At 37.2% G+C, this 21,305-nt stretch overlaps 2 protein-coding genes across 3 annotated transcripts in view; one reads left to right on the forward strand and one right to left on the reverse strand.

Annotated features, from left to right (window-relative positions):
* Positions 1–21,305, forward strand: part of TRAPPC3L (trafficking protein particle complex subunit 3L) — a 67,122-nt gene that overhangs the window by 9,452 nt on the left and 36,365 nt on the right. For both annotated transcript variants that reach the window (XM_061132054.1, XM_061132055.1), the window contains 2 exons: positions 14,467–14,630; positions 18,518–18,615. In XM_061132054.1, coding sequence (XP_060988037.1) covers positions 14,589–14,630; positions 18,518–18,615 — 140 coding nt within the window. In that variant the 5' untranslated portion in view covers positions 14,467–14,588. The remainder of the gene's footprint in view (positions 1–14,466; positions 14,631–18,517; positions 18,616–21,305) is intronic.
* On the reverse strand, positions 2,744–8,185 carry CALHM4 (calcium homeostasis modulator family member 4). The gene is made up of 2 exons (XM_061131596.1): positions 7,628–8,185; positions 2,744–3,130 (listed from the first exon to the last, which is right to left on the reverse strand). The coding sequence occupies exons 1-2, from the start codon at positions 8,183–8,185 to the stop codon at positions 2,744–2,746; spliced, it is 945 nt and encodes a 314-aa protein (XP_060987579.1).

Here is a 21,305-nt window from a genome sequence, read left to right on the forward strand (position 1 = left end):
TTGAAATAGATAAGATACAATAAAACTCAAGAATGTGTACTACCCTTTAAATGTTCATACAGATGCTACAAAACCCTTTGAAGCTATACAGAAAAGCTCCAAAATATTTACAATCCTTTGACAGAAAGTGAAAGATCATGATTAAGTGGTCCAAAAGATAAATTGTATGCAATACTCTGAAATAGCTTGATTTAGAAAGTGCTTCTAGAATTTAGTGGAAAGAAACTTTCGTGGTGTCAGTATACAAACAACTATTCTTTCTGATGATATAAAGTTTTAACTTCATATATTCTGATTTTGATAACTGAAAATCTTACTAAAGAGTATTTATTCTAATTTCTGTATATTATTTCTATCAGAGTATATTTCCTGAAAATTAATAAAGTAACTCGGATCATGGTACAAAATGTTACTTTAACTAGTGTGTCCCAATACAAAGGAACTTCAAAGATTCTCAGAGCCATGGGATTTGGAGCTGGAGAAGACTGTAAAAAAAAGTGAGGTGACCTTCCACAATGTGGTGTTGTTCAGTCGCTCAGTCCTGTCTGACTCTTTGTGACCCCATAGACTGCAGCATACCAGGTTTCCCTGTCCTTTACCATCTCCTGGAGCTTGCTCAAACTCATGCCCATTGAGGGGGTGATGCCATCCAACCATCTCATCCATTGTCGTCCCCTTCTCCTCCTGCCTTCAGTCTTTCCCAGCATCAGGGTCTTTTCTAATGAGTCGGCTCTTCGCATCAGGTGGCCAAAGTATCAGAGCTTCACCATCAGTCCTTCTAATGAATATTCAGGATTGATTTCCTTTAGGATTGACTGGTTTGATCTCCTTGCAGTTCAAGGGACCCTCAAGAGTCTTCTCCAGCACCACAGTTCGAAAGCATCGATTCCATAATCACACAGCTCATTTATATCAGAGCAAACCAAGACCCTACTTCCATACTTACTTCTATTTTTTAAAGATCCCTCTTGTCATGTCATATCAGAATTGTATACAGAATTAGATAAGTGGAATAACTTTTCTCGGCCACTTGAAAAAATCAGTACACTATGGGATCGCAAAGAGTCGGACACAACTGAGCAACTTCACACAACATTTTATTTAAAGTGGAATGCCAGTGAATGTCTAGAGAGGAAAGCTCAGAACCAAACTCAGTGATATTTTCCTTTCAATAGAAACAACCTAAACTACTACTGCTTCAGAAGATTGTACACTTATTCGCCTGTATACATATAAACATCTTATTAGTCTTAGAAAGGACCTCAAGAATTCATTTGGTTCAGTTCCTTCCCTTCTAGCAGATAAGGTATCATTATCCCTATTTATAGATGCAACAGTTGAATTCCAGAGAGACTAACCAATTTGCCCAGGAAGTGATGGAGAGGGAGGAACAGGTCTCCTGTCCTGGCAAACTACTATACTATGTATCTCTTCTTGGTTAAAAAAAAAAAAAAAGTCTTCTTAATATTCATCTTTATTGTTTCTATTAAATTTGAAAGACCCATAATTTCACAAAAAATGGACTCTTCCATGACTGTAAGATTACCAAGTAAGTGACTGCATTTTAGATGGCCAAAACCTCTGGTGTCCTTGAAAATGAATCTTGAAAGTCACCTTGACTCCTGGCAGTTGGTCCATTGCCCAGTATGTAGCCATTATTTTGTTTAAAAGATAAAGAAAAACCCTCATTTTGCTTATTTTGACCAATGAACCAGTTGTTCAAGTGAATGTGGCAAAAATCATGCATGAGACTATATATATATCAGAAATAATGAAGATAAAATAGAAAACTGTCAAATATTAGAAGTAAAAATTTAGGTAGGTCTTCCCTTTTAGAGTTTAGATAATGGATCTAGAAATATAGCTTGCAGCCTTCCTTCCTAAAATGGATTTTGAGTACAAAGGTGTGATAACAAAAAGACACAGATGGTGTCCTGGTAGTGGGACACAGAGGGAAATTTCTAGAATAAACTTTCTATATCAAAGCAGTAAAAATGCTTCCACTATGGAGGTGCCACAAATAACACTTATGACACTGGTGAGGATACAATATGTGTCCATCTTTCCTTGGGTATGGTAAGATGACTCAGGACCTTCTTGTCTGGGCTTCCCCCTACATGGTAACAGTCTAGAAAGGGATTTTTTTTTTTTTATCCTGATTCCCAAAAGGTCAGATATTTAAGCTTAAAGAAAGAGGAAGAAACAGTGAAAAGTCACTGGGTATTATACAGAGGTAGAAAATTTTAAAAACAAAACTTCGAGATAGCGAAAATAATGATAAAAGACAAGCAATGCAAAGAGGAAGGGCAAAAATAACCTTTATGAGCACTTATTTTATGAAAGGCATTGTGCTGAGTACTTAGCTTGTATTATCATATTTAATTGTCATGTATGTCCTCACAAAAGCTCTGAAGTAGCTGCTATCTGAGTGCAGATACAAAATAGCACTCAAAAGATATTCATTTTTGCACAGCTACTAAGTAACAAAACTAGGATCCAAATTTTGATATGACTACAGTTTTCATTTTTGTAAAAAAAAAAATCAGACCAATATATGCACTACAAGACCATCAATGAATTTTCAAAATGAGAAATTGTTACCATGATCAGATAAACTGATTTCGGAAATAGCATTTCAGATGAACGGACATAAATATCAGAACAGAGAGGAAAAGATGAAGAGATTACATGGAAACTCTGTCCTCATAAAAATAAAATATTTGAATTGTGAAAGGTGCTATGATTAAGGTTTTAATTCAATACCTCCTGATCTGCCTTCCTCATTATCCTCATCCACCCTGCCTGCAAGGAAGCTGTAGTTACCTTGCACATCATTACCCATGCAGAGAAAGCTGGGGACTGACATCTCTCTCCAGTCCTGACATGAAGGAATATGGATGTGTCTGACATCTTCATTTCCAGGAATGAAGCCAAAGAGCTTCTTTATACGCTGCAGGATGAGGAGCCGTGAATGCTGTGCTGCGGCTTGTTCAAAGAGCTCCCTCTCGTTGTGGAGGTGGTTGGTCCAGTAGCGATGCTGCAGGGCGGTGAGGGGTGAGCAGCATCTTGCCAAAGAGTAGGAGACTAGGGCAGTGATGGTTGCCAAGGTGATCAGAATCCAGCCCAGCATCTTCACACAATTATTCAAAAGGAAAGCAGAAAGCATCAATCTATTAAATATTCCAGAAACAACCCTGATGGGAGGGATCCCCACAAACCTGAGAACTAAAATATGGGTGAGAAACTTACTTTTCTAGGCTTTAGCATATTGACAGGTGCTATTCATTTGATCCTGGGTGCAGGTGTGACACAGGATATAGGCCCAACCATTTTCAACTTGGCTTTGGGATTACAAAGCATTTTTGGATCTGCGGAATTTCCGAAGATTTTGAAGTGGATTCTAGATACTGTCCTGGAAGTGGCAAACATTATAACCTTCCTATTATCTTTGCATAAGGGACATAAACTACATTTTTTATTTTAGTTCAAGCATCAGGTGTAGGCTCATACATTTCTTTGGACACAATATATATTTAATAATGATAGTAATGAAAATTATGATATTATAGATAATAATGGTAGTTTTGTAAGCTACCAAGCTCCATGATGTGCCAGCAAGTATTCACTGACATTTCTTCCCAAATTGCTATTTCCTTTTATTTTTTTGTGACCGAAGAAAGTCAATGAGCAAATTCTCATGTCCTTAAATGTGCAGCAACTATTGTTTTCCTTTTCATCTTCCTCTCCCTTCAAATAATCATTTGCTGGCCAGTTTTATGGTTGTTTTTGAAATATACTTTGAAAGGAAAGTCAACTAGATTTTATTTGCAACTATTTAGTTTCCACTTTTAAAGACTGACAAATAACAACTGTTTTCTATGCTTAGAATCCTTTTTTTTTTTTCCTTTTCATTATTCTTTCTTTGTTATTTAGTGGTTGTTATGTAGACTGAGACAGATGGGCTACACACACTTGGGGAAGCCTCCAGTATGCAGCCACAATCTAAATGGTGAAGGTCCCTTCCACAGCTTGTGATTCACCAACAGGCCTGGAATTACCAGTGTGTGCACAGCAAGATAGCTTCACTCTAGGGAGGCTGAAGCCTACAAAGTGATACTCATCATGTCATGATTTAACTTATTAGAGGCCAGCATGGCCGAGGAAAGGTCATCTCAGATGCCCATTAATTCATCAGCTATCATTTACTGAACCCGAGGTTGACCTCTCACCATGTGCTGTATATAATGCTTGGTTCCTGGGACACAGATCCAAATAATTTTAGATACATTCTCTCTTTCCAAATCTTTAAGCCTAAGGAGGGAGACAAAGTGTAAAGCCAAGAAATACAGTAAAATAGGATAGTTTTGATAGCTGCTGCTGCTGCTGCTAAGTCTCATCAGTCGTGTCCGACTCTGTGCGACCCCATAGACGGCAGCCCACCAGGCTCTGCCGTCCCTGGGATTCTCCAGGCAAGAACACTGGAGTGGGTTGCCATTGCCTTCTCCAATGCATGAAAGTGAAAAGTGAAAGGCATAAACACAAAGCCTAAGGAAGGACAATGAAGATACATGAACTTGTTTAAAGGAGAAGAGTGTCAGGGAACACTTCCCAGAAGAGATGATGCTCAAACGTAAATTATTAAAGACAAGCTCACCAGATGCAAGAAGTTGAGGAGATTCCAATTAGGGAAGAAGTCAGAAGAAGAAGAAGCATGTGAAGAGTTGGGAAAACTCCAAGAAGTTGAATTCACAAGGTCATAGGAATCATGTGGGGAAATGGTCAGGGGCCACATATTGAAGGATATTGTATGTGAGGCCAAGAATCTGGATTTGTGCTTAGGCTGGTAGAAAATCATTGAAGGACTTTATATGGGTGACAGTGTGGGGAACAAGGGGGTGGAGGGAGGGTTCATCATTCAATTTGCACTTAGAAGATTTTGGCATGGGTATAAAAGGTAGATTGAAATGGGATGAAATAAATGTCCAGAAGGTACAAGCAGAGACAGGATTTAAACTTAATTTGATCTGGTGGCCAACCCAGAATTATCCAACAAAGATAGTACATATTCCTCAAATGAGATTGGAGTTTGCAGTAACTGTAGAAGGTGGGAGGGCAAATAGAAACAGCCCCTGGTCCTTGGCTAGCTTGATCAGCCATTTATTAGCTCTATAAACTTATGAAAGTTAGAAACTCTTTGAGTTTCAGTTTCCTCATCTGTAAAATGGGGTTGATTATACCTACCTCTGAGGATTATGAAGATTAAAGATATAACATATTTGTACACTATAGACTAAGCATCTCAATAAATATTAGTGGTCAATAAATATCACTTAGTTGCGTCCAACTCTGTGACTCCTTGGACTGTAGCCCACCAGGCTCCTCTGTGTATGGAATACTCCAGGCAAGAATACTGGAGTGGGTTGCCATTCCCTTTTCCAGGGGATATTACCAACCCAGGGATCGAACCCTGGTCTCCTGCATCGCAGGCAGATTCTTTACTGTCTGAGCTACCAGGGAAGCCCAAATATTGGTGGTGTTGTCACTAAATAAAAAAATCCAGTTGCTCATGGTACTCAGAACTCTAAAACTCTTTTCACAGAAGTCTGTGTATCATTAGACAAGATGTTTTATTTTGACCTTAAGAACACCTTACCATTGTATATTACACCTTAGTTTTTTAAAGCAAGAACATTTTTTAAAGTCAAAATTGTCCCATTGATTTTTTTCACTTTTCACAGCTCCTCTGCCTGACATTTAAGGCCAGTATAAATAGGTTGAGACAAATCCTTTCTTAATAAAATTTCTAATTTTGTTTCAATTGGTCCATATGTTAACACTTCAATATTATTGTGTTGACAGTAATTTTTTCAACTATATCATCAGCACTTTTAAATTTCAATAACACAAGTGATGGGTCAAGAAAGGCCTTTGCAATAAGTAGTTTAAAAATTAATGTGTTTTTCTCAATATTCTATAATAACCTATATGGGAAAAGAATCTGAAAAATAATAAAAGGATAGATATATGGGTATGTATAACTGAATCACTTTGTTGTATACTTGAAACTAACACAACATCGTAAATCAACTATGCTGCAATATAAAATAAAAAGTAAATTAAAAAACATTAATGTGTTCTTATGGCATTGCAGTGATTTGAACATGTTTTTCTCCCAAATTCCTGGGAGAAACTGATAAACAGCAATGATTCTTTCTGTACTGACAAAAATGTACTTTTACATCTTTAGATTTAACCTATAAACCTAGTAGGTTTAGGCCTTCCCCTCACTTGACTCCACTCCCTCCCACAAACCTATCTAATGACACTAAATTTAGAACTATCATCAGTGTTTATTTTTTAATTATAATTAAGCTTCCTGTAATTTTAGGTGTGATTTAAATATATAAGAATGCATATTTAAGAATACACATGCAGAAAGATGGAATTTAGTAATAATATTTTTAATAACAATATCTAAAATTCCTTGTTGAAGAAAAGTTCTGACCAACCTAGACAGCATATTAAAAAGCAGAGACATTACTTTGCTGACAGAGGTTCATCTAATCAAAGCTATGGTTTTTCCCAGTAGTCATGTATGGATGTGAGAGTTGGACCATAAAGAAAGCTGAATGCCAAAGAATTCATGCTTTTGAACTGTGGTATTGATGAAGACTGTTGAGAGTCCCTTGGACTGCAAGGAGATCAAACAAGCCCATCCTAAAGGAAATCAGTCCTGAATATTCATTGGAAGGACTGATGCTGAAGCTGAAACTCCAATACTTTGGCCACCTGATGCGGACAACTGACTTATTGGAAAAGTCCCTGATACTGGGAAAGATTGAAGGCAGGAAGAGAAGGGGATGGCAGAGGATGAGATGGTTGGATGGCATCACTGATAAAATGGACACGAGTTTGAGCAATCTCTGGGTGTTAGTGATGGACAGGAAAGCCTGGTATGCTGCAGTCCATGGGGTCGTAATGAGTCAGACACAACTGAGTGACTTAACCGAACTGAAAATTCCTTGTTTTTAATATATAATAGGTTCTGAACACAGTACTGAGTGCTTTAGATGCATTAACTTGTTTATTACTCACTCCAACCCTATATGACAGATCGTGTCAATAATAGCTCCATTTTACAGCTGAGAAAAGTGAAGCATGGAGAAATTAGATAACTTGCTTAAGGTTTTGCAGGTTAATACATGGTAAAGCAAGCCTCAAATGCAGGTCTGCTGACTCCAAAGCCCAACATCCTAACCATATTTATGCAGCCGCTAACTGATGAGTGGCATCCAGTTTGTGTTCCATAACCAGACAATATGAGAAGCAGCAGGAATGGAAAATGTTTCCAGTGATTGTAGTTAAAATGAGATTGCTGTTGTTCAGTGGCTAAGTCCTATTCCGTTCTTTTGCGACCCCATGGACTACAGCCCGCCAGGCTCCTCTGTCCTTGGGACTTCCCAGGCAAGAACTGGAGTGGGCTGCCATGTCCTCCTCCAGGGGATCTCCCCTACCCAGGGATCAAACACTCATCTCCAGCTGCAGGCAGATTCTTTACCACCGAGCCTCCAGGGAAGCCCCAGTTAATACGCGATAGCAGAGCTGAAAGTAAGAAGCAAGAACTTACCTGTGACTGGTATCTATGTAGCAGAGCTACTTCGTCTCTGACCAGGATCATATTGGATGGAACTGATCTGCAGCACGGAAACCCGGCTAGGATCTCTTGCCGTTCGCCCGCACTGATATTGTCAAACGCTCGGTAATCGTCCACAGATGCGAATTCACTTGCCGCACATTCGTAGTACGTGCCCGTCAGCAGGGTCACCGCCAGCCACGTTAATGGAGCAATAAGTGCCCTTCCCGTGATGCCGAAGAAGTGAAGGCAAGCCAGCCTGCGCTCCAGGAGGCTGATCTTCCGGAGCTGAGGGACACAGCTGCAGCAGTATTCACTGGCGATTGTCCACGTCTGGCTCCTCAGAGCAAAGCCGGCAACCAGAAGGATTAAGGCAGGAATGATCAGAAAAGCAGAACCATAGTAGAAATTTTTCCCAGCCTGACAGGGACAGCTGAATGTGAAAGAGGAGAAGAGCTGTTGCCCACCGATGGTCAAAGCAGCAATCAGAGTGTTGATAAAGGTTCCACTTCTCTGCAGAGAAGACACAATGTCACAGAGAGCTGGGCTCATCTTGGGAAGCTCCTTCACAAATCAGCTCCTAGCCCTTTCTGATCATTAGACTCACCAGCTATAACCATTTTATGGGATCTTACTGGTTTAACTGGTTGTGTCAGGCAATCCAACATCCTTACATGTTTAAAGGATTCTAGCATCTTTCCTTCTGTACTTTGTGAATCCTGAGCTAATAAATGAACTTCAGAGTACAGCCCGAGGGACCTGAGGGAGAGATTCATCTGGCTTGAGTGAGATGGGAAACTTCTTCAGTATCTCTTTCTACTAAAAAGAGGATTGCAAAGCAAACTGCTGCCATCTTTCTATGTGCTCCTTTGCGTGACACAAAATGCCTAGCACCAGCAAATACAGTATTGAAGAAAATCAGAACATTCTTACCCTTGTACTGGTCCAAGATTTTGTTACCATAAAATTACAGCATAAAGAACCGTGGAAGTTATCTAATACTAGAGCAATCCAAATTTAGGAGTATCTGATGCATCCATAATTTCAGAGTTCTTCCATATAGATTCCAAAAGTTTTCCCAAAAGAGATGAGTAAGACCTGGGTACCCCTAAAGTCAAATCACAACAAAAACATTCTACCTTTGCATAAAAATATATTTGTGTTGACAGAACATAACAATGGGTTGTCTTAAAAGTTAAGTTGCAAATTTGTTAATATGGTATCATTTGTTATGTGAAAATATATTTGGGTAACTAATAAACTTATATACATATAGATAAGAAATTATATGATCACATATAAAATGTCTATATTTAATCATCAAATGCTTTTTGTTTAAAGAGTGGCTTTTTAAAACCATATTGTTTTGGCTTATAAAAATGAATAAGATACAAATTTCTCTTCTTAAATAAATCTCAGCTGGCCTTGGTTAAATATATCATCAGTGAATTGAAACATAATGCTGAGGAATTGACCCAAAGTGCAGTATAAAAAGACAAAGAAATCAAAAAGCATATTTTTAAAAGGAGTTAAAGGGAATATAAAACAGATTAAGCAACTCCATGACCTGTCTAGTAGGAGTTCTGGAGGGAAAAATGAAGGAATAGACAATATTTGAAGAGAAATAACTGAGAATTTTGCAGAATCAAAGAAAGTTCTCACATCAGGAAATGTTATCTATTTTAAATAGTTTCACTAAAGATAAATTCACACCGGACACATCATATTAAAGCTGCACAGTGTGAAAAACAGAAAGTCTTAAAAGCTGTCAAAAATAAAAGACAGATTACTTACCAAAAAGTGGCAATATATTGACAGCACACTTCTCATCAGTAATGATAGAAACCAGAAGACAATATCTTCAGAGTTCTTGGTACCAGCTAAACCATCATTTGAGATAGAGCAAAATAGAGACAGACTAAGGGAATTTACCACCCATAGAACCTCATTAGGAAGATTATTAAAGGATATGTTTCAGCAAAGAGAAAAACAAACTCTAAGGAAAGACACAGGAGCTAAAAATGATGATGAGTACAAGTATATTTTTTAAGTTCCTTTATTTATAGTTATTTCTATAAATAACTACATTTTATTTCAAAAGATACAAATAAGATAATCCATGGTTATAGCAAGATATCACTACCTATCTGATATAACAGCAAAAATTAAAAAGGTACTCCATACCAAATGTTGGTAAGGATTGTAGAGCAACTAACTCATATACACTCATGTTAGGAATGTAAAATGAAACAATCACTTTTGAAAACTGTCAGTTTCCTTAAAAGTTACCTGTGTGTACCTGCCATACAATATAGTTCCCTTCCTAGTTATTTACTCAAGAGAAATGAAAGCGTATGTCCACACGAAAACCTGTACATGAATGACACAAGCTTTATTAGCTTGTATTTTTTATAGCTTTATATAGCTGCAAACTGGGAACAGCACAGAAGCTATCCACAAACTGTTCTATATCCATGTAAGGGAAAGCTACTCAGAAAATATGAGGAATAAGCTATTGATATATACAATAAAGAATGAATTAAAAATAATTTTCTAAAGGGAAGAATTCAAGCAAAAGAATACATAATGTATGACATTTATATAAAATTCTTAAAGATGTTAATTAATCTCTACTGATAGAAAACAAACTAGTGCTCACCTAGAGAGTGGTGGAGAAGAAATAAGAAGAGAGGGATTGCCAGGGGCATGGGAAGACTTGTGGGGGAATGTATAAATTTGGACCATGATTTTAATTTAGGAAGGTGACTGAGTGATGACGGAGAGGCCAAAGCCATCAAAAGGAAAATTTATTACTTACATTTATCAAGAGAAAGGGGCATGCCAGTCCATGCAGGGCCACTTGGGGAAGAACCAGGTTGGGTTGGAGGCAGAAAAGGAGGGGAAGCTGAAGCCAGAGCGTTCCCTGGGGTTTCTGTGAGAAAGTCAAGGCAGGTGAAGGGAGAGAGCTTAGAAATGGCTAATTTAAATGATTCTGGTGGGCTTCAGGGCATGGGGGATGTTGCTATTTGTCTGATACCTGGTCCTGGGTTGATTAAGAGCAGAGGAAATATTGGCTTTGTGTATGAGAGTTAGATAAGAAAGTGGGTCAGTGTACGGACTCTGGGTCACACGAGAGATATAAACTATTTAGCTGTTAAATTGGCTGTGCAGTTAATGATGCAAATTAGACAAAGAATCAAAGAAAACACAGTTATAAAACAGGAGAGCTGGATATATTAATTATGGTGATAAATTTGATGGCTTCAGGGGTGTATACATATGTCAAAACTCATCAAACTGTAAAATCACTTATGTCTTAATAAAGCAGTAAAAGTCTTAAGTATAATTATTAAACAATAGAAACAGTGCATAGACCACTCAGAAAAAGAGGAAAATAAAAAGAGAATAATGATAAGAAAAGAAATAGTAAACAGAGAAAAAGGATGGTAAACAGAAAACACAAAATAATGGTAGAAATGAGACCAAACACATCAATAATCACACACACAACATCTTAAAATAGCTAACAATTATTGAGGGCTCACTACACGCCAGGTAAGCACATTATCTTATTTAATTTCCATAATAATCCTGTGATGAGGTACTAATATTATCCTCAGCTTCTTTACAGATGAGAAAAGTGTAGTGTGGAGAGATAGAGGAAACTGCCCACCGCCACGCAGAGATGAGGGAAAGGGCCGGGACCAGCACTCCGGTAACTACCACACCGGGGCTGGTGTAAATGCACCTACAGAGATCAAAAAATAGTCATGCCACTTACAAGCGACACACCTAAAACACACAAAGCTTGAAAACTAAAGGTACTGAAATGTATACCCTTGGAAATAATAACATTAATATAAGGCAAAAGTGAGCTAAAGGCCAAAAAGTGTCAGAAGGGCTAATTTTGAAGTCTCATTCACTATGAGATATGACAGTCATCAACTTGCCTATGACTGTCTTATTGAAATTTATAAAGCAAAATATTATAAGGAGAAATTCTTATAATCAAACAGATACATATTAGAAATGATCAAGGAAACGTTAGGAGATAAACATTGAAAGGATATAAAAGATATGGAAGAAAAAAATTAGCAAGGTTTGCCTAACGTATAGTATTCCATACCATAAAAATAGAGAATGCACTATTTTTATAAGTTCTCTATAAATCACTTGTTAAAATATACTGATCGTATACAAGATCACAGAGGAAATTTCAGCGTTAATGTCTAATAACAAGGAAACAGATTGAGAAACCCTGGCAATAGAATGCTATAGTGTAGGAGTTGGCAACCTATACATAATTCAGGGAACAAACTGACCCACTGCCTGCTTTGTAAGCCTTCTAAACCAAGAATAATTTTTTAAAATGGTTTGAATTTTGTTTCAATCTTTTGTGAAATGCGAAAATTACATGAAATCCAAATCTGAGTGTTTATAAAATTTTATTAGCACGTATCTGCACTGGTTCCTAATTGTCTAACTGCTTTCCCACCACCTGAGCAGAGTTGACTAGTTTGTGACAAGAGTCTGTGTGGCCTTAAAACTGAAAATATTTACTATCCAGCCCTTTATAGAAAAAGTTTGTGTATCATCATTCGCCTTCCACCAAGTACACAGGCTTTTTCTGTTTTTCTCTGGATCTTTCATCTAGAACCCAGAATTGCCCCCAAATTGGGCCCTGCAACATATTGTCAGCATACCTTCTGAGATTTTGTGAGTCAACCTCTAAAATATTTCGCTCTAACGTAAGTTGCATATGAGCAGTGGAAATTAAAAAAGACATTGCTGATTTGGAGTCAGCGGATTTAGTGCAAATTCTTCTTTTTTGTCCACTTTCCAGCTTGTTGTCATTCAGTCACTCAGTCCTGTCTGACTCTTTGCGACCCCATGGACTGCAGCACACCAGGCTTCCCTGTCCATCACCAACTCCTGGAGCTCGCTCAAACTCATGTCCATTGAGTCAGTGATGCCATCCAACCATCTCATTCTCTGTCGTCCCCTTCATCTCCCGCCTTCAATCTTTCCCAGCATCAGGGTCTTTTCTAATGAGTCAGCTCTTCGCACCAGGTGTTCAAAATATTGGAGCTTCAACTTCAGTATCAGCTAACCTTGAACAAATTTCTTAACTCTCTAGCTAACCTTCAACAAATTTCTTAAGTTCTGACTTTTAGATTTCTATCCTTTAAAATGGTCATGATTACAGTACTGAATACTTCAACGGTGTAATTAAATTAAAATGAGACCAGATGGCTTAGTGGTAAAGAATCCACTTGCCAATGCAGGAGACACAGGAGATGTGAGTTCAATTTCTAGGTCGGAAGATCCCCTGTAGAAGGAAATGGCAGCCCACTCCAGTATTCTTGCCTGGGAAATCCCAAGGACAGAGGAGTCTGGCAGGCTATAATCCATGGGGTCACAAGAGTCGGACATGACTCAGTGACAACCACCACTACCAAAGAAAATGAAAAACATGTTGTGAACTGTACAGTTTATATAAACGTAAGATGTTATTAAAATCTGCTACTGAAAAGTCCCACACTTCACAACCCAGCAAAACTGCTTTCCCTGATAATGGTATCCTGGAACAAAAGCACTAATAAAAACACCTTAAATATTGCAGCATTCCATTTGATATATCACCTACAAAAATCATCTACAGTAATTCATGTTTGTATAGTACATTATAATGGAGAAGGAAATGGCAACCCACTCCAGTATTCTTGCCTGAAGAATCCCATGGATAGAGGAGCCTGGTAGGCTACAGTCCATGGGGTCTCCAAGAGTCGGTTTATAGCACACATCATCTCTTTGATACAACTCTTCTGTGAGGTGGGCACTGTTATTGCCATTTTCCAGATGTGAAAACAAATCCAAACAGCAATAAAATGCCTTGCCCATGGTGACACAACCAGTAAATGGTACAAATGCAGCTAAGCCTGAGTCTTCCAAAGCCTCCGAGGCTCTCTGAACTACATCACACTGTTCTCCAAAGTAGACAGTAGTCTGTCACGATATAGCAAGAATTTTCCAGAAAACATAAGGCTAATCGACTCAGTCTGTAAGAAATAAGAAACTCCTTTCTCAAATTGAATTTTATGCTTCTATTTCTGGAATGGTTTTGATCCTCTGAACCCTGCAGTTGTCAAGATGAGAGGGTTTCTTGTTTTTAACTTGAGGTATCTCTACTTCTGCATAAATAAAACAGGCTTCTGCATAAAATAAAATAGCTAATATATTAGGTACTTTCAAAAGAAAGCTAAGGGCTTGCTTTCTCTGCCAGAATCATTATGCATTATCAAACAGAAGAACATGCATTTTGAGCAACAGTTTTGTAAGAAAATATTATCACTCAAATTCTATCACACCTTAAATGGCTGCTTATGAAAAAGAAAAAGTTACCAAATTTGAATTTGTAATCACGCTAAGTGGGGATCTTTCATACTTATTATTTGGGAGATAAAGTGAAACCCATTAGAGCTGTCAATTAGGTTTGAATCCAGGATTTAGTGTCTATAAATTGCTGATCCTTTCTCAAATTCACACAACAAATCAATACAAAGACTGAATAATGCTGACATTTAGATCTATCTTGAATTGTGAAGGTTTCTGTTTGTGATTTTAAAACAATGCCTTGGCATGAGAACAAAACACCACTCTTATATTCTCTTGGGCCAAAGAATTTTCAGTAGCTGGTGCTTCTGGTCTGACTTTTCACTCTCAGCTTTTATGCCTTTAGTTTACAACTCGTCCCCGCAAGTGAAGAAGTATTTGATCGCTGGCACTGTACTCGGCTATAAGACAGTCCTATTTACGGTTCTTTCCCTCTCCAGTTCAGCAGACAGCAAAAGCAGTAGCGTGCAGAAGTAGCATCCGTGTCTCAGAGCAAGGAGGAACTTACGGAAGCAACACGTAAGGACAAAGATTGGTGAACTTTCTTCACCTGCCGGGCACAATGTCTCGTCCTGCACACCGAAGACCAGAATACCATAAAATAGTAAGATCTCTTTATAAATATGTTCTCAAAGAGATTTTTTTTTCCTGCTTTAGAGAAAATGTTTTCCCAAGTGATTTCTGAGTTATTTTGAAAGGTGACGCTACTAAGTAGACTTTTTCAGTGGAGCAGAGTGTTTTGTGGAGAGAAACATAGATGATACTTCTGGAAATAGTTACAATGATCTTTTACATACTCTGAGAGAATAATCAATTCTTTATACATATTTTAAAGTCTTCTTTTCTGACTAATTATATCTATAGAAGTGTCAAATTTTCTTCTATCTCTAACAGTAAAAGTAAAAAAGATTAAGCAGTTCTTTTTATTTCATATTTGTAATTGGTTGTATTTCATACTTCATGAAATAAGAAATGAAATATATACAAAATAGGTGATTATATGTTACATTAAGTAGGAATAGGTCATCAAAAACTCAACACTAAAAAGATTGCCTTTAAAATATATTTTCTGGTCTTAAATATGATTATTATTGTGACTTGGTGTGGGCTCTTATCTTTCCTGTATATTCCAAGTTCAGAGTTATTTTTAAAACTTAACTATTTGAGGATTAGATTTGGGTAAGTGTTGTTCTTTAACTCTCTTTTACTAGAAGCATTCAGAAGTTACAAATGTGAAAATTCATCAAGTTTAAAACTCTTAATTATTTCAGCAGACTCAAGAGCATTGCATAAAAGTAAGTAACTCTGGGCATGGATACTTAGAATTTTATGACTAACCCATGCACACCCCAGTTGGAAATGGCTGCAGATGCCAGTCTGGAATCTTCATTTTTTTATGGGATTCCTCAAATGCTGAAAAGTATTGTATGTGCTTCATATTGCACCTAAGTCACTTAATTTATATATCAGTTAAAATACATTCTTATCTTGATATATCCAAAACCTCCTGAAATAATTAATGGTGTTCTATTTATTATGTAAAAAAATTATTGCTTTTTATGTTTTTAAAATTGTGACGATAAATTTATGTTGATCTCTCTTGTGATAAATCTGAGACCCTTCTGGACATGTTTTCAAGATACAGTTTTTGACCATGAAACAAAATGAAGAACACTGGCCTTTATGCGCACCGAGCTTAAAACTCAGCTAGAAATAAAACATAGTTAGTATCCACTCACCAGAGAGAGAGAGAGAGGAAAGAAAAGAAAATGCCTTTTTTTTTTTCAGTTTAGCCTTAATTATAAATGGGCACAATGTTGGAGCTATGGCACATAGGTAGGTATAATTTTATCTCCTTTTCTCTGTTTTTCTAATTCTTTTGTTTTACTGCTGGCAGCAACAACCACATTCATTCATTTCTCTCACCCCTTCAACTTTGCTTATTCTTACACTGTCATATTGGTTTTTAACAGTGATTTATCTTCTGCTGTAGCTCCTTATATGTAAGGCAGATATTTTGTGTATAATGTACAGGCAGTTCTTGTGATTTATGATTAGGTTCTTGGAAGGTTTAAATAAGAACGGAATTAAAACTGAATACATGATGACCCTTCAGTGGTTTGCTTAACAAATACTTTTATTTAAATCACATGCTTTACATCATTGGTTTCCTACTAGAAATATTAATGTACTCATTCTTTTTCTATATCTGAATTGTGTACATTAGTGTCTAATGTCAATTAATGTATTTAATGTATATTCTACACATGTTGATGACATTTTGATTTTGCTTTTCAACAGAAGTTATGTCCCTATGTACCATATACTATTTAAATTCTTTTGATTTAAAATTTATTGAGTTATAATAAATATTCTACCAATTAAACATATTTATCATGATATAAACCTGTACATAAGAGAATGGACATTGGTGGTAGTGGGTCAATTTTGGAAGTATTTGGATCAATATCATATAACATTTCAAAGAAGTCACTTGGTTGAATAAACTATTTTATTGGTTTTCTGAGTCATTTCTACTTCCTATTTAAGAAAAAATAATTGAATACATATTATCAGGCCTGATCTTTCCCTCCATGTTGTGCTACGCAAGATACCTGAGCCTGCAGATAAAAACACCTCTTCTAACCTGGAATCCAGGTTTGATCTTTCCTGAAAATATAAGATTATGCACAAAATAAGATTATTTTTGACAATGGTACCCCTTCCTACCTCCCTCTCCCACTCACCTCTACTCCGGGCAGTGCCTTCTTTTGTACATCTCAAAGAAAATTGCTGTGACAGAGGGGAGCCTGCAATCTCGGACTCCACCCGGGCTCTGCCAATCGTGGCTAGCTGGGCGAGTAACTCATTCCTCATGAGGCCTCATTCCCTCCTCTGAAAGACTGAGGGAATTGTTGTAAATTATCTCGGATATCCTCTTCTATTTCTTTGTTTTCAATAGCAGATGCAAAACAAAGAAACTTTTTTTTTTAATTGGAAGATAATTGCTTTACAATGATGTGTTGGTTTCTGCTATACAACAGTGAGTCAGTCATAATTATACATATATCCCCCCTCTCTTGTGCCTACCTCCCATCCCCCCATCCACCCCTCTAGGTCATCACAGAGAACCCAGCTGGGGCCCCTGTGTTATACATCAGCTTCCCACCAGCTATCGTTTTAACACATGACAGTGTATGTATGGGGCTTCCCTGGTAGATCAACTGGTAAAGAATCCGCCTGCAATGCAGGAGACTCTGGTTCAATTCCTGGGTTGGGAGGCTCCCCTGGAGAAGGGATAGGCTCCCACTCCAGTGTTCTCGGGTTTCCCTTGTGGCTCAGTTGGTAAAGAATCTGCCAGCAATGCGGGAGACCTGGTTTCAACCCCTGGCTTTGGAAGATTCCCCTGGAGGAGGCATGGCAACCCACTTCAGTATTCTTGACTTTCTTAATTGGTCCCACCCTCTCCTTCCTCCACTGTGTTCACAAGTCTGTTCTCTGTGTCTGTGTCTCCAATCCTTCCACGCAAATAGGTTCATCAGTACAATTTTTCTAGATTCCATATATATGCATTAATATACAATATTTGTTTTTCTCTTTTTTACTTACTTCACCCTGTATAACAGGCTCTGGGTTCATCCACCTCACTACAAGTGACTCAAATTCATTCCTTTTTATGGCTGAATAATATTCCATTGTATATCCTTAACACATCTTCTTTATCCATTCATCTTTTGATGGATATCTCAGTTGCTTCTATGCTCTACCTGTTGTGAATAGTTCTGCAGTGAACCAAAGAGACTTTTTAAAAGGGATTGATTGAACTTTGTGTTTTCTTTTTTCCATATTTTCAACATATCTTTGGTAAACTAAACCCAATTTATTCTCAGTTTTACTTTTCATTTTTAATGTATTCTGAAAAATATTACATATTTTAGAGATCTGTAACAAAAGTGCAAATTCTCCTTTTTTCTCTAAGTATAAAGAAACACTCCAAATTTGTTGCTATAGTTGGGTTCAGCCTGCTGGTCTCCTTAGCAGATCTGAAACCTATTAGGGATTGTGCAGACTCATGAGACATCTCACCCAATTTTTCCTTCCAAGTGAAAACATGGTCAAAATATACCAAAGTCCATTCTAGAACAACAAGAATTTATATTAGCAATTAGTATTTAAGAAAATTTCCTCCATGAAAATGTATTGTAAGTTATATAAACAAATGCATAGAAAGATGTTCTCATGTTAAGAAATTTATTTCACAGCTCTTTTCCCCCAGCAATGTATCCAAATATGGGTACAATTTGTTCTCAAAAGTGAAAATTATTGCAGTCATCAGACCCAACTGAGCGCACACACTTAATGGGGAAGGGGATGGAAGAAAGGAACAGATGATCTCAAAGGCTGCTTTTGGCTAGAAAATTTTGTAAAAAGGACCAATAGTATATTTCCCATAACTTTGCCAATAACAAAAAACTATCTCTTTTTCCCCAGAATAAAGATCTCTTTGTCCTCACCTATGGAGCTCTGGTTGCCCAACTCTGTAAGGATTATGAAAAAGATGAAGATGTGAATAAATATTTAGATACAATGTGAGTAGAAGTCTTTCATTCTTGTGGAATGTGGTTGGTCTTCCTCTTTTGACTTCTCTTGCTCCATTTTAGCTGCTCTTCTAGTTCAACAAATCCCATCTAGAGAGGAACATAATTTCTAATAGCTGCCATTTGCGTTGCCATAAAGCCTAAAGCAATAAAAAGGGGCTTTTATTCCATGAATATCAATCATGCGACATTTTCTTTTTCATTAGAAATCACTTCTTTGCTAGTGATCTGTAAGCAAAAGACGTGGTAAAACTGAAATTGCTCTTTAAAGAATATGGTGGGTCATCACATTTCTTTTCAAGTCTTCTGTTCTAGCATAATTTCTATCAATGTAAATATGTGTTTATGTAAGCATAGACTATGGAAGGATCTGTGAAAAAACTGCTAATAGTAGTTGCCTGAGAGAACTGGGGGAGTGGGGCAGGAGATTGCGCGTAGAAGGGAGATTTACTGTTTCTTACATAGTGTTTTTATCACCTGAACACTTTTAACATTACTCAGTTTTACTTAAAAACATATTAAATAAAGAACTCATTCCTTCCTTTTAAAATAAAAGTCCATTTGGACTCTATGGGAGAAGGCGAGGGTGGGATGTTCTGAGAGAACAGCATCGAAACATGTATATTATCTATGGTGAAACAGATCACCAGCCCAGGTTGGATGCATGAGACAAGTTCTCCGGCCTGGTGCATTGGGAAGACCCAGAGGGATCAGGTAGAGAGGGAGGTGGGAGGGGGGATCGGGATGGGGAGTACATGTAAATCCATGGCTGATTCATGTCAATGTATGGCAAAAACCACTACAATATTGTAAAGTAATTAGCCTCCAACTAATAAAAATAAGTGAAAAAAAAATAATAAAATAAAATAAAAGTCCATTCTCCTTTATTAATAGACACTTCTCCTACATTAATTCAGCCTTTAATTTTCAGAACAATTCTATGATTATTATATTACTGCTTAACAATAAAACATCTATAAACATACTTGAATCTCTTAATCTTGGATCCTTAAAAGGTTTCTAACAGAGCAATGACTGGAAAATTTGCACTAGTTAGAAGGTTTCATTAGAAAGAAGAGGAAATTTAGTGTAGATGAGTATTTTGGACCTCTTTTAAAATGCTCATTATATTTTTGATTGAAATACAGAAAAAAGACAACATTGAGAAAAGCTTGAAAGATCTTTTTGTGAGCTCTTGCTTTGCTCCCTTTCTATATGCTTATCCTTTTTCATCAGAAAGTTCTTTTTCATTGTTCTAAATTCTATTCATTTTGGTCCACATATTCTTTTAAAAAATTTCTTCTTAATTAGTCAGGAGCACTTCCTCAGCTACATTGTCTGTAGCAGTGGTAGCTTTTTAAGCTATTTTATATTTAGGTCACTCTTAAACACATGATAAAATATTTTCAGAAGTCAGATTATTTAACTTGTTAAATTTCCATTGTTTTGTAGAACAGCATAAAATGAAGACATTTATTTACTTGACCCGTCCCCCAAAAAATACCTATGGGTAGCTACTTGGGTGCATATTTTAATAAACACAAATGAAATATTAGTTAAAGAATGCATTTTGAGAGGCTGCAGAAAGGCCTTGCCATAAGAAAAACAATAATTTGCATTTGGATTTCTTTAATAGCTTCTGCTGAGAGCATCTTACATTTTTAATTTGATATATAAAATATCTGCTTTGAAGAAATATACCCTTTGACCAAAGCAAGATATATACTGCACTGACTACAACATTCTGCCTTTCCATTACCTGTCCTAGTAGCTGAGCCTACAGATATGCATAATATAGAAAACACTGGAAACATTTTTTCTAAAATCCTGGTACAACTATTTCTATAGTTTCTGTTCTTTAAAAGTCTTTTCAATGTGAACTCCCTAGAATCACAAAGCATTTTTCTTGGAAGGCAAGTAAGCTAAATTGAATATTTCTGTCTACTCAGGAATATAAACAGATAACCTCATAGATTTAGTAAATCACTTTGACATCAAATCCACCTCCCTCTCCCAGTTGACTGGTCACTGAACTTTCAGTCCCACCCTTTTCAGACCCTATGGAACAAATATAGCCCCATACAGACTGTGATGTCTTTCAACTTGTTAAGCCTTCTGTTGTCCTGTTCAAATTGTTTCACTAGTCCATGCACACGTGTCTGTGACATTAAAAGACCAATTTTGTGCCAGTTGGTAAGCAAAAACAGTCTTCTTTCATTTCCACTGTTACGGTCATAATTCCTCAAGTAGGTTGAAAGTTTTAGGTCTATCTTGTTGAATCTGTTTGCTCGGATATATTATCATGCCGGGGTCCAGCCCCAGCAGGATCCAGGGGAACCCTCAGGATGAACGGAGTCGGCGAATGAGAGAGAGAGTGAGACAAAGCTCGGGGCTAAGTCTGAAGTATATTTTCGCACGGCTCCTTTATACCCTTAACAGCATCTTTTGGGGGAAGTGCATATTGCTTACACACAGGTCATCTCAAAACATTACAGCAACTTGATCTTCAACAGAAACTGGATGTCACCCACATACTTTTTCGTTCACAAGAGTCTTTCTTATCATTTGGCCTTCAGGCCTGCTAGCATTTTATGGCTTGCACCTGGTGTGACTTAAGCAACTTCAGTAGCCGACCCTGTTTTTCTTATAATTAATCTATTTTCTTTCTAATAAGCGTCATC

This window comes from Dama dama, chromosome 28, assembly GCF_033118175.1.
Source record: "Dama dama isolate Ldn47 chromosome 28, ASM3311817v1, whole genome shotgun sequence".
Lineage (NCBI taxonomy): Eukaryota > Metazoa > Chordata > Mammalia > Artiodactyla > Cervidae > Dama > Dama dama.

Bases quoted from the DNA above. Each gene is read 5' to 3' on its own strand.
- CALHM4 (XM_061131596.1), bottom strand. From the start codon at position 8,185: ATGAGCCCAGCTCTCTGTGACATTGTGTCTTCTCTGCAGAGAAGTGGA. The intron at 3,131-7,627 runs GTAAGTTCTTGC...AATTGTGTGAAG, and splicing joins TACATAGATACCAGTCACAG to ATGCTGGGCTGGATTCTGAT.